This window comes from Brassica oleracea, chromosome C2 (assembly GCF_000695525.1).
Source record: "Brassica oleracea var. oleracea cultivar TO1000 chromosome C2, BOL, whole genome shotgun sequence".
Taxonomy (NCBI): domain Eukaryota; kingdom Viridiplantae; phylum Streptophyta; class Magnoliopsida; order Brassicales; family Brassicaceae; genus Brassica; species Brassica oleracea.
In genome coordinates, this window is record NC_027749.1 from 44940337 (window position 1) to 44953035 (window position 12699).

The window sequence follows — 12699 nt, forward strand, 5'->3', positions numbered from 1 at the left end:
GTTCTTCCAAATACTCTAGATGATCCAAGGGCCAGCTCTTCTTATGTTCAAAGGGATAGATAGGGTTTCTCTTGCTTTCAGAACATAGAAGATGTTAGAGTAAACCGAAGAAGAAGAGAAACTTGAAAGAGGCATAGGAAAGTTACTTGTAGCCCAATATTGCCTAGCCAAAGTGCAAGTAAATAGCACATGATTTATGGACTCTCCTTCCAAACTGCAGATCTGACATCTTGTATCAATTCGCATACTTCTCGTCGTGAGATTATCAATCACTGGAAGAGCTCCACTAACTGCTTTCGAAAATAATATTTTGATCTTAGGATAGCTGTTGTTTATTATTTTGAAAGCTTTGAATAAATATATTTTTGAGTTTATTTTAATATTTAATTCAAAAAATAAATGTTTTAATAATTTGTAATGAGTTTTTTAAAAAACATTTATGAAAGTTTTTTTTATTGAATTGAAAAGTGAAAGAGAAAACAGAGACCGGGGCCCAAAGGTTTTAAACATCAGCCCAGAAGTTCAATACTAAAATAAACCCATATATACATTAAGGGCCAACGTACCAGTAGTCCAATATAAATCATATATATAATGAGGGAGTTTCCTATTTTTCACATCAGCAGCTTCTAAAGTCATACGGGCCCACCAAGAATGATAAACGGGACCTCAGAAGTTCAACCATCCATCTCCCCTCTTAAATTCGTTTAGCCGTCATCTATTGCATCTCCTCGATACGAAGCCATCAATGCTTACTATTAAGTTTGGCTCTTCCAATTTCACTAATTCACTTCAGATTCTCTCTTTGGATGTTTTAAGATCAATATCTTAAAACGTTCAAAGATATGGATCTTCTAGGAGAGGTGGTTCGGATTTTCGCCCCCCTCCTCCCTCTCTTCCTTAGCATTGCTGAGTTGGAATTGTTAAGGTTTGGGAAGCCGCTTGACAGTTCGATGTATGCGGGAACTGTTTGTACTAAATCCCCAGACATAATGTTTTTCATGGAAACCAAGCATGATGATGAGTACATTAAGAAGAAAACTTGTGATTTCCATTATCCAAACTATTTCTCTATTCCACCGGTGGGTCTCACCGGGGGCCTTGCTCTGTTGTGGAAATACAGTGTTGATATCAAGATCCTGGAATCAATGCCCAATCTGATCAATACAGAAGTCTCATTTAAAGGCGTCACCTCTTTCATTTCTTTTTTTTATGGAGCCCCCTATCGGAGAACCGAGGTGCCTTCTGGACTAAAACTCTCTCAGACTGGATTACGCAGGGATTCCTCTTGGCTCTCTCGGGTGACTTTAATGAAATTCTGAACAATTCTGAAAAGGTCGGAGGCCCACAGCACTGGGAAGGCTCCTTTACTTCCTTTAGATCCTTTGTTTCCCAGAACGGTTTATGGGATCTCCAACAATCCGGGAATCAGCTCTCCTCGAGGGGCAACCGGTACTCTCACTTTATCCGTTCTCGTCTGGATCGCTCGCTAGTGAACTGTTCTTGGAGTGAACAGTTCTCGATGGGAAAGTGTCGCAATATGCGGTTCAAAGGTTTGGACCACCGACCATTAATAACGTATTTTAACATGAATGGCCACAAGAAGTGAGGGCTATTCCGGTTCAACAGAACCTTAACGGAGAAGCCCGAGATGAATGAAGTTGTAGAAGCTGCCTGGAACCACTCCCCTCTTGCTACGGTTATAGCAAAACTTGATGCTTGTCAAAGATGCATTATAAAGGGGGCTAAGGAACAGGACTTCAAGAGCAATCTCATCATCAACAAGACTCAGCTGGACCTGGAAAAGGCTCTGACATCTCCGACCCCAGACTCAGCACTAATTATAGCCTCACTCACCTCCACTCTTTCCACAGCTTATAAGGAGGAAGAGCAGTTCTGGTTGCAAAGGAGCAGAATACAGTGGTTGAGAAAGAGAGACAAAAATACAGGGTTTTTCCACGCCATCACTCGTCAACGCGTCTGTTAAATTCCCTCTATGTTATTGAGGAAAAGGAGGGCAAGGAAGTTGAGGAACCACAGATGGCGGTTGTTATCTCTGACTATTTTGGTGACATCTTCAAGTCCAATGGAAACACAAACTTCTCTGCAATTGCTGGTATCCTCTCCTGTAAAGTGACAGAAGAGATGAACTCTTCATTGACAACCATACCGAGTGATTCGGAAATAAGGCAAGCGGCTATGTCGATAAATGGTGGTAAAGATCCCGGATCTGATGGTAATTCAGCAAAATTCTACCACTCCTATTGGCATATCGTGGGAGACGATTTTATACAAGACGTTAGACAATTCTTCACAGAAGATCACCTGCATCCGCAGCAGAACGAGACTCATATAAGACTCATTCCCAAGGTCACGGGGCCTTGGAACGTTGCTGATTATCGGCCCATAGCTTTGTGCTAACACCCATTATAAGATCATTGCGAAGATACTGTCTCGAAGATTGAAACTGTTGTTGCCAACGCTTATCTCGAAATCTCAATCAGCTTTCGTGGCTGGGAGACCGATAGGAGATAACGTTTTTATCACTCACGAGACTCTGCACTTTCTCAGAACCTCAGAGGCCAAGAAGTACTGTTCCATGGCAGTGAAGATCGACATGAGTAAGGCTTACGATCGGCTAGAGTGGGGCTTCATCGAGTCTGTTCTTTCACACTTGGGCTTCGCAGAGAGATGGATTACATGGGTAATGAAATGCATTGATTCTGTCCCGTACTCCTTTCTGATAAATGGATCTCCTCAGGGTCTTGTAAAGCCTTCTCGTGGAATACGACAAGGAGATCCCCTCTCCCCTTATATCTTCATCCTTTGTACGGAAGTGCTCTCTGCTCTTTGCGAGAAAGCTCAGATGAACGGTTTCTTTTCTGGAATAAGGGTCTCTCGCCACAGCCCCTCGGTGAATCATCTGTTGTTCACCGACGATACTATGTTCTTCTGCAAGTCAAACGCCACCAGTGTCTCCACCATCTCGGCTATCCTTCAACAGTACGAGTCGCTGTCTGCACATAAGATCAACATCCTCAAATCCTCTATCACCTTTTTGGCCAAAAATCCTCCAGAAGGTAAAGCCAGGGTCAAGCAAGCTCTGGCTGTTGAGGCGGAAGGTGGGATTGGGAAGTATCTCGTTCTTCCCGAGAACTTTGGACGAAAGAAAAGAGATATTTTTGCGGCTATTGTTGATCGTATTCGCCATAAAGCCTTCAGCTGGACATCTAGATTTCTGTCGAGGGCAAGGAAACAAGTACTCCTTAAGGCAGTACTCTCATATATGCCTTGATATGCCATGTATTGTTTTAAGATACCGGTCTCACTTTGCAAACAGATTCAATCTATTCTCACTCGGTTCTGGTGGGACGCTAACCCGAACAAGAAAAAGATGTGTTGGGTAGCGTGGGCTACTCTAACACAACCTAAATATGCTGTAGGACTCGGGTTTAGGGACATCGAAACCTTCAACGATTCCCTCTTGGCAAAGATTGGTTGGCGTCTGATCTCTGACCCAGATTCATTCGTCGCTAGAGTTTTACTCGGAAAATACACTTGGAGGTCTTCCTCCATGGATTGTTCTGCTCTTTCGACAGCTTCTCATGGCTGGAGAAGTATACTCGTGGGAAGGGAATTTCTCAGGAAAGGATTGAGATGGACAGTGGGTAATGGAGAAGCCATACGGGTCTGGAGTGACCCGTGGATAAGTTGTCAAACACCTACTGTCCCCTTTGGGCCACCTACTCTCTCGGATTCAAACCTTAGGGTCTGTGACTTACTTTGCCCCATATCCTATACATGGGACCTGGATAAGATTAGAGCGGTGCTACCTCACTATGAAGATACTATTCTAAGACTAATAACCAGCTCTGCCCGTCTCAGGATTCACTCTCCTGGCTCCCCGAGAAGTTAGGAGTCTACTCTACTCGCTCTGGTTATGGTGTTGGAATGAAAGCTGCTGATAGCTCTCCTTATACTCAATCTGTGAGTTCTCAACCATTCAACTGGTTAAAAATATTTGGAATATTCACACAGCCTCCAAGATTAAAGATTTCTTGTGGAGGATCGCCAAGAAGGCCATTCTAGTAAGTGCTAATCTAGCTAGCAGAGGTGTTACTTCCTTCCCATGCAAATCTTGCTGTGGAGTTGAAGATGATCTACACGTCTTTCTCCTCTGTCCTATCGCAAGTGTGGGAGCTTGCTCTGGTGGTCTCGAGACCGTCTGCGCTTTTACCTTCATCCCGTGGGCTAATCTCCTCTTGTTTGAGTCTCATGAACCTCCCTTAACAGGTATCTCGGTGCCTTTGTGGCCTTGGATCCTATGGGGTTTATGGAAAGCATGCAACAAAATATGCTTTGAGGACCACACCTTCATTTCTATGGAGATCATTACAAAAGCTATTTCTGATGCTCGAGAATGGCAGAACTACCAAGACCCTAAGGAAACAAGCACTCAACGTTCTCCTGGTCAAACCCGTCCTGCTCCAATTGTACGTGATGATACGTCTATTCCTACCTGTTATATTGATGCAGCTTGGGACGCCCGGTCCGGTTTTTGCGGCCTGGGAGATCTCTTCTCTGGATCGCCTGCTCTGTCTCGCCTTCCCCAACTCTCCGAATCAGGAAACATGTCTCCTCTGCATTAATGGCTGAAGCCCTCGCAATCCGTCTGGCGGTAATGACTGCTGCCTTTTCGAACATTAAATCCCTTGTGATACTGTCTGACTCCCTCTCCCTCATCACTATGCTAAAAGCAAGAGAGTCCAGTGCAGCTTTGTTTGGGACTTTGTTTGATATCTACCACTTTAGCTATGTTATTTCCTTTAGTTTTATCTCTTGTTTGCAAAACTCGGATGCTGATTCTGTTGCTAAACTGGCTCTCTCCAGTGCTCTTGTTTCTTCCTCCCCTGTTGGAGTGTAAAAACTCTGCTATGGAATGAAATGTATGTTTGCTCAAAAAAAAAACCTCATCCGCAGCCCTAACCACAGATTGTCAAAGCAAAATACAAATATGAATTTCCCTTCTGCCATGCTACTATTTATTTTGTCGCCATTTCACGCTTGAGAATTTACGGGCTTTCTCTTCTTTCAAACTTGATGGATTGTCACAATAGCCGGTGGCGGATACGTTTCCGATGTCGTAAGGATGCCACCATACATTTGCTCTGTTTTCCTTTGTCCACTGTGTCTTCAGGCCATCATTAATTTTAAATTTTGTTTTGCCTATTTTGTATCTTTTTTTTTTTGGGTCAAGATTATTCTGTATCTAAATATAAACTATCATAAGGTTTTACTTACAGTAAAATCATCGGTGGTTGGGTGTGAAGTTGGAAGGGTTCGCCCTAAAATGGAAAATGAAAATTGTGTTGGCACGATAATATAAACATGGTGGTCACTAGTGTTGGGAATGTCCTAAAATCATTTGTACTTACTCTAGTTAGAATCGTAACGTCAAAATTTGACAGTCGTATAATATCAGGTGGTTATAATGTTTTGATAGAAACCGTTTATAATTTATGAATTGAGAATTCATTACTAATATTATATGATCCTACAGGGTCACACACCTAAGCAAATTGGATCATAAATATTTGGAGTTTTATATGTTGGTTTGTATTATATATACTAGAGTCGTTGTCCGCGCTACGCGCGGAAAATGATCTTAAATATATTAAATTTTTATTTATCATAAATATTATAATTTTCAAAAATTCTATGAAAATTTTAAATATTTTACATAATTCAACCAAAATTATATAATATATTAACACCAAAAATTAAATTGTGAAAACTTGGTTCTTACTTTGTTATTTTTTAACTTGATAAACTAATATTTATCATAAGTTTATATGTTGAAGACTGCCTTTCTATGAGTATTTTTTTTAAAGATAGTTATAATGTCTATTGTGTTTTTGAAATAAGATCTTATTTTAGTATTGAAGCATTTAACAACTTTCATTCAATGTCTCAACTAAAAAAAAAAACTAAATATAAACATTGTTTTTAATTTTATCTTTATCGATTTTCTTTACAATTATTTTTTATTTTAGTTATACATTTAAATATTATTTATAATATATTTTTATTATTAATATCATTACATTAGTCTCTGAAATATTTAATAGTTGAAATAACTGAACTGGACCTATATTATATTCTTATAACTTTAGTGGATATAAAAATATATAAGTTGTTCAGCCGTATGTTCTCTGACAAAGGATATCCCAATTCAGTCATGCTATTGTATTGACCGAAGAAGACTCCTAGTTATAAATTTATAAACATGTGTAAAAATGATGCATTTGTATTTCGTTAAACATAAAAATTACACTATATTTAATAATCATTCATTTACTGAAAATATAATAATGTGAGCTTGTGTTAAAATGAATCTTTTGAAATAACTCAAACCATAAATTAAGAAGTTGGTAAGATTAGCTATGATATTCATTACATACTTTGTTTTTTGAAAGGATTTTGTCTAGCGAGATTATAGTTTTGATGGGTTAGACTTCTAGAATTCCTTTACTTTGTAACCCAATTTCCATTTTGTATCATACACAAAAGAACACTGAGGTTCGTTTTTTAACAATTTGAAAACTAAGGGATAGACTTTGCACTGCTTCAAGTTCTCGAACACATTGTTCCTTAAGTCCCAAATGCATTGGCTTCATATAAGCAGTCTTCTGTATCCTCGGTGGACACTGACCATCCGAACAACTCTCATGGAACATGGCTTGAACAATCTCTGGGTGTCACATCCGATAAGGAAGACATTTCCTCAGTATTTCATCTGGCTATAACAGTATCCGTTGTGCTTCATAGTAGATAACTGATCCTGCTCGATACATTTCTGACTGTAACCGAATAAACCAAGTTGGTCACTATCCCAAGAAGTCTCAGGAGATGTCTGATTCCCATTTTCAGCCTGACATGAAAGTTTGAAGAACACTTTTCAAGTTGTTTGTCCCATGTACAGTTCTTCACTTTCTCCACCTTAGTATTACTTTTCTCGAAGCATTCTTCTATGGTACAAGTTTTTTGTGGAGCTGATTTCTCTGAACTTGCTTATGATATCTCGGTTTTTGCTCTCATCTCTCAGCCATAAGTGCCTCCACGACCATGTAATCCCCTTGCCTACTCAGGCAATAGACAATGAGACATGTGTCCATGCCACAGGGTGTTGGCACTCATTGGCTTTGTTAATAAAGAAATACTTCCTCTTCTTATACGGCGTTATCCTTGTTTCTTCGTTCGTTGTCCTCGCCGTATTTACCATCTTTCAACCCGGAAAGATACTGAATACAGTTATATCATAGGCTGTTTCATTTGACTAAGATCAAATCTTCAGTCCAGCCTTCGACAGCATTCACCATGATGATTATCACATTAGAAACTTTAGCAGCTGTTTCTGACATCTCAACCCCTTCAGTTTTCATCACACACTCTCTCAAGATCTTTTATTTTGTCAATCACTCTCTCCCAAGATCTGAGCGTAGGCAATTAATTATTAAAACATAATAACTTATCTATTTTTTCGACAACGTCATTGGTTTCTCTTATACCACCAGCATCAAGAAGAGTGACAGAGTCTAAAATTAGCTTCCACTACATCTCGAGTAGTTCCAGCGACTTCTGCAATAATTTTTTTCACTCTGCAAGCTAATATTAAATCACTGGTGGAAATGTAATGTTGTTATATTTGAATAAATTGTGTTTAGGATATGAAAAGGATCATTGGGTTCCATACTTTTCTCCATGGTTTTCAAAGACTTGAATTCCCGACGTTCTGACGCCCAATGATGCCTATCTGTAACGTTTCAGCACGAAAGACAAATGAAAACTGAAAATGATTGCTAATACATCAACCAATAGAGTTACAGTGAACCTGAGGGATATTTAACAATGGGGTATGAACAAACCTCTAAATATTAGTTCTCCATTGGAAAGAACGTATTTCTTCACCTAGTGAGTTCATCACGATACTTACAAAGAAATGTTCTTTAATACACAGGACTTGAATACTATTTTGTATAAAACTATGATGATACGATCTCTTTTCCTGCTCCACACAACAAATCAGCATGTTGGTTTGCTTAGTTCTTCAAATTAAGTAAAAGAGGTCAATACATAGTTGCTTTGATGTGTCGACAAAATCAGAAATTTAAATCTAAATTTACACTTGTGTCGCATATTTTTGAAAATTGGGAAACATGAAAAAATAGATCAGTGTTACCTTATTCTTCTTGGCTGATGGAGATTTATAGAGTGTACCAAAAACACAGCCGAGCTTTGTGAAATTGAGAAACAAAGTTATGTTTTCCCACTTGCGTGTGCTTCAGGTTTAGGTTTTTGGTAGATCTAAATGGTGACTGAAATGCCAAAAGCAAAACCTTAAAAAATCGAAGAATCTGAAGGGTGTGATACGGATAACCTTACCAGGCAGAACAGACGAAAGACCCTTGGATCTTGTGATTTTTTTCCTTGACAAAAGTGATCGATTTCGCCAGTGTGTTTGCATATGATACTTTCAACACGTTCTTCAACACGATCGAGGAGGAAAACCTTGTGAGATATATAGTGAGTGGGGATGAAATATGAAACCTTGCATCACAGTCCCCTACAGGAGTTGAAATAATTCAGGTTTAAGGATGCTGATTTATAATATTATGGAATGAAAAAGTTGGGGATTAGAACTCATACATACTCATCGATGAATAGGAGCTCTAAGCCAAGAAAGGCCCCAGCTTTGGCTATGTTTTTTGTCTCCCAAAAATGGATTAGCCGGAATCGAAGCTGTGACTCAGATCTTCCTGGTGAGATGTCGATGAAATACATGGTGACGGGAGATTTTCTGGTGGTATGCTGAGACTTCGTGGTGGATTTCATAGCCATGGATGTAGCTTTTGCAGAGTTGGTTTTTTTATTTAGGATGGATTTAGGTTTAGAGATAGAGCTTTATATAGGAGGAGTATGTATCAAGGGGGAGGTGGAGCAAAACTTTTAAGAATTGATTTAACAGAGTCATTGATTGAGAATTTAACAGGAAGAAAAAAAAAGAGATTGGAGAAGATGAAGTGGAAGAGTCGGAGAGAGTCGCCAATATTACAAAACATCAAATAGGTGGAAAATGATACAAGAAGAAATTCAGTGAAACCATTTGATATGACTACTCCAACTGTACAGTCAAAACAAAACTTAACATAAGCATGAGTTCGAAGCATGGAATATGGTGTGATTGTGTGAAGACAGAATGAGGAAATAACATTGGGAAATATGACAATGCTAAACAAAAAAACGTAGAAGTTATAGACGAAAGTCCATGAGTGAAAATAATAAGATCAAAGGTAGAAGCCGTGGCTTTCTGTTTTTTTGCTCTAAGATTTATGCTCTAAATTTTTAACTTTAGTTTTAATTTATTTTGCTGTAGAAATTTTTTAGAGCACTGTATGTATAAGATCTCTAGAAAAAATGTTTTCTAAAGCTAATATATTTTCTTTTATAATGTTTTGACTTTAAATTTAGTTTTTAAAATAAAAACATGATTGATTTAAAAAATAAATGTAGAAATTGAAAAGGCTGTGCACAACTCCTATAGACTCAACCAATCATCCTTAAAGAAATGAGCTGTGGTGGTCGGAGGTCAAAATAACTACACAAATAGAAATAGCACAACTAAAACAATATGCCCCAGAATATAGAAGCCACCTAGTTGGTTTAACTCAAGACAACTTTTTGTAGTCTCTTTGATAATACTCTTTTTGTTTCATAAAGAATGTGATTTTGACTTTTTTCTGGTCACACAAAAATATATAATTAGAATTTTAACGTACTTTTTATTTATTTTTAAGTTTAATATTAATTATAAAATGCATTAGTTTTATAAATAAATTTATTTCTCTCAAATACTATTTGTTGAATATGTATAATTAATAAAAATATAAGGTGCATTTCAATTATTTTCTTAATATGTGTAAAAGTGTCAAAATAACATTTTTTCCATAACAAAGAGAATATATATTTGATTGCAGAGTTGTAGTTTAACAAGGGAGTAAATGAATAATGTTTAGGCAATCTATTCTCATCATTCAAATTGTCAAAATAGCGGTTAAATTATTCAAGTCGAATCAACTAGCACATTTTATATTTTCACAATTTATATGGAAACGTATATCATTATTTTTTGAAAAAACCGTATACACTATATTAGTGATTGATAAAGAAGCCAATTATCTATTTTTAATGACTAAAGGTAAAATATACAACTTCAAGGACTAATTTTTCATCATATTTGAAGCGAAACTTAAATCCAGTGGAACACACGTTAATCACAGAACTTAACCACAAGGATAAAGGAAATTTAATGACATAAATTTGTATTGGTGTTTTATTTTTGGCCTGCAAAGTTCATGATATGATATTTTCAATTGGGACACATGAAGCCATTAAATTTTCTTTTGTTCCTTTAATTTACGTGTTTCCAAACATAGCAATCACGCTCCCAACCAAATAATTATGAAATAATTCAAGAAAGTATAGAAGACAATCTCTTTGAACGACTTATCATCTAGTCATTATCTACAGTCTTTTAAAAATAACTATCTAAAGCTGGAAATGTGCATCTCAAATGATAATTGTTTTGTTTTTTTACTCCAAATATTTTATTTATCACAATGAGTTTGTTTTCCACGGATTAATCATATTCATAAAGAGTCAAATTAGCTGAGTTGTCACTTGCTTTAATTGGCAACTAGTGAAGCGACTTTTGTAAAAGAATAAAATAAAATTTGGTCCTTTCTATGTCAGGTTATGTGGAGTCTATATTAATATAAGACTAGTATTGGACTCATAATTTTCGTTCAATTATTTGACCATACGTATATATATTGAGAACGTATACAAATCAATATGCGATGAGGACAAAATACATTAACCAATGAGCCGATCTGTTGAATATCAACTTAAATAAGAAAAAACAGTCGTTTTCTTAATCTCTTCATATACATTTTGGTTTTACTTTTAATTAGTTTAAAGTTTGATCTAATTTTTTTAAATTCAAACAATTACATTTTACATTTTAATTTATGTTTATTTTTAAAGAAAAATATATTAATTAAAGGTAGAATTGTAATTTGTTGTGTAAAGAAAAAAAACAAAAACATCAATCTTTTGTATAGAGAAAGTGTGTTAAAAAGAAAGTTGTGTTTTAATCATGATGTTCTTAGAGCATATTGCATAGAATCCTATAACGAAAAAATCACTTTGAATAGCCAGGGACCAGGGGAGCTATATTTTTCTGCTCGACGAGATGATAATGGCGGACCTATTTAATTTATGTAAACTAATTAGGTTGGTTGTCAAAAAGCAACTAATTAGGCTTACAATGAAATTAAGAATTTAGAACCGAAATTTTAAGATATAATTCATCATTTCATAAATACACATATATATGTATATATGCAAAGCTTATGATTATACACTTAAATTACACTCTACAATCACTTTAAAAGAAACAAAAATTAAAGGTCGACCAAGATTCGGGGGTTACTCTATACAATCACTTGAATTTTCATTAACAACCTTTTTTTACTCTATATGGAAGGTGCATTAACAACCTTCCATATGATATATTAACTGTTTTCCCACATCAGATAAACTGCACGAGTCAGCTTACGCATCACTCAGATAACATACAAATAACTAGATTAATGTAGAGAAAAACTCATAACAAGTTAACAGATATATATATATATATATATATATATATATATATAGAGAGAGAGAGAGAGAGGGTTAGATCTTCTGGGTTAATAATAATATGTAAAAATAAATTGTATACACAATGTTTATTACATGCAAAACGCAAGTCTTAACCTAGTTAATGAATATATTTGATGAATTATTGTCGTTATAATAAATATTTTTGGTACACTCTACTCTCTCCGGTTTTTTTAAACGTCGTTGTAATCTTTAAAATCTATTTCACTATAAATGTTGTTTTATATATTTAATGCATATGTTTGATAGTTTTTTTCCACTTCTATACCTATCTTTCAGTTTATTAATTAGCAAAAATCAAGTAAAATAGTGTATTAATTAGGTGTATAGTAAAAATTTAATAATTTTTTAATATGCATGAAACAACTTTAAACGACATATAAAATAAAACGGAGGGAGTATCATTGATGCTTTTAACTCTTAAGGCCTTAAAGCATTTTTATTACACCACTTAAGAAAATTTCTATTTGCTTAATTGGCGACAACTGAACTACTTGACATCTTATTAAATGTCCATAATTATTATATTTGTATTTAAGTTGTTGTCATTAGCTAGCTACCTGAATTCCTATAATAGACGGCTGTAAAATTTTCTATGTAATATTTTTCATTGTTTGTAACAGCATAACTAATCGTACATTAAAAAAATTGTTGTCATTAATTAGCTAGCTATATGTCAAACTTTATTAGGGTTTTTGATTGATAATAATACTTTTCCTTAAACTAATAATATTTTATACGGTTATTCACAATCAAAAAATATTTAATACGGTTATATATGGAAACTTGAAATGTATAAATAGATAGTAAGGCAAACACGTATTACTCAACTTGTAGTAAGATTCATCCACTACTAGCTCAAAAGTAAAACCTCTTTTCACTTCCCAATAAAAAATCCAATACAAAAAAATTATAGCC

General features: G+C 35.8%; 1 protein-coding gene across 1 annotated transcript; it reads left to right on the forward strand.

Moving 5' to 3' along the window:
- Positions 1 to 2040: 2040 nt before the first annotated feature.
- LOC106324349 lies at positions 2041 to 4649 on the forward strand. Its single transcript, XM_013762332.1, has 5 exons — positions 2041 to 2370; positions 2447 to 3259; positions 3341 to 3769; positions 3886 to 3991; positions 4039 to 4649. Exons 1-5 carry the CDS (start codon positions 2041 to 2043, stop codon positions 4647 to 4649), a joined length of 2289 nt encoding a protein of 762 aa, XP_013617786.1.
- Positions 4650 to 12699: the final 8050 nt, after the last annotated feature.

Bases quoted from the DNA above. Each gene is read 5' to 3' on its own strand.
- LOC106324349 (XM_013762332.1), top strand. From the start codon at position 2,041: ATGGCGGTTGTTATCTCTGACTATTTTGGTGACATCTTCAAGTCCAAT. The intron at 2,371-2,446 runs GTCACGGGGCCT...ATCATTGCGAAG, and splicing joins ATATAAGACTCATTCCCAAG to ATACTGTCTCGAAGATTGAA. The intron at 3,260-3,340 runs GTACTCCTTAAG...CTTTGCAAACAG, and splicing joins TGTCGAGGGCAAGGAAACAA to ATTCAATCTATTCTCACTCG.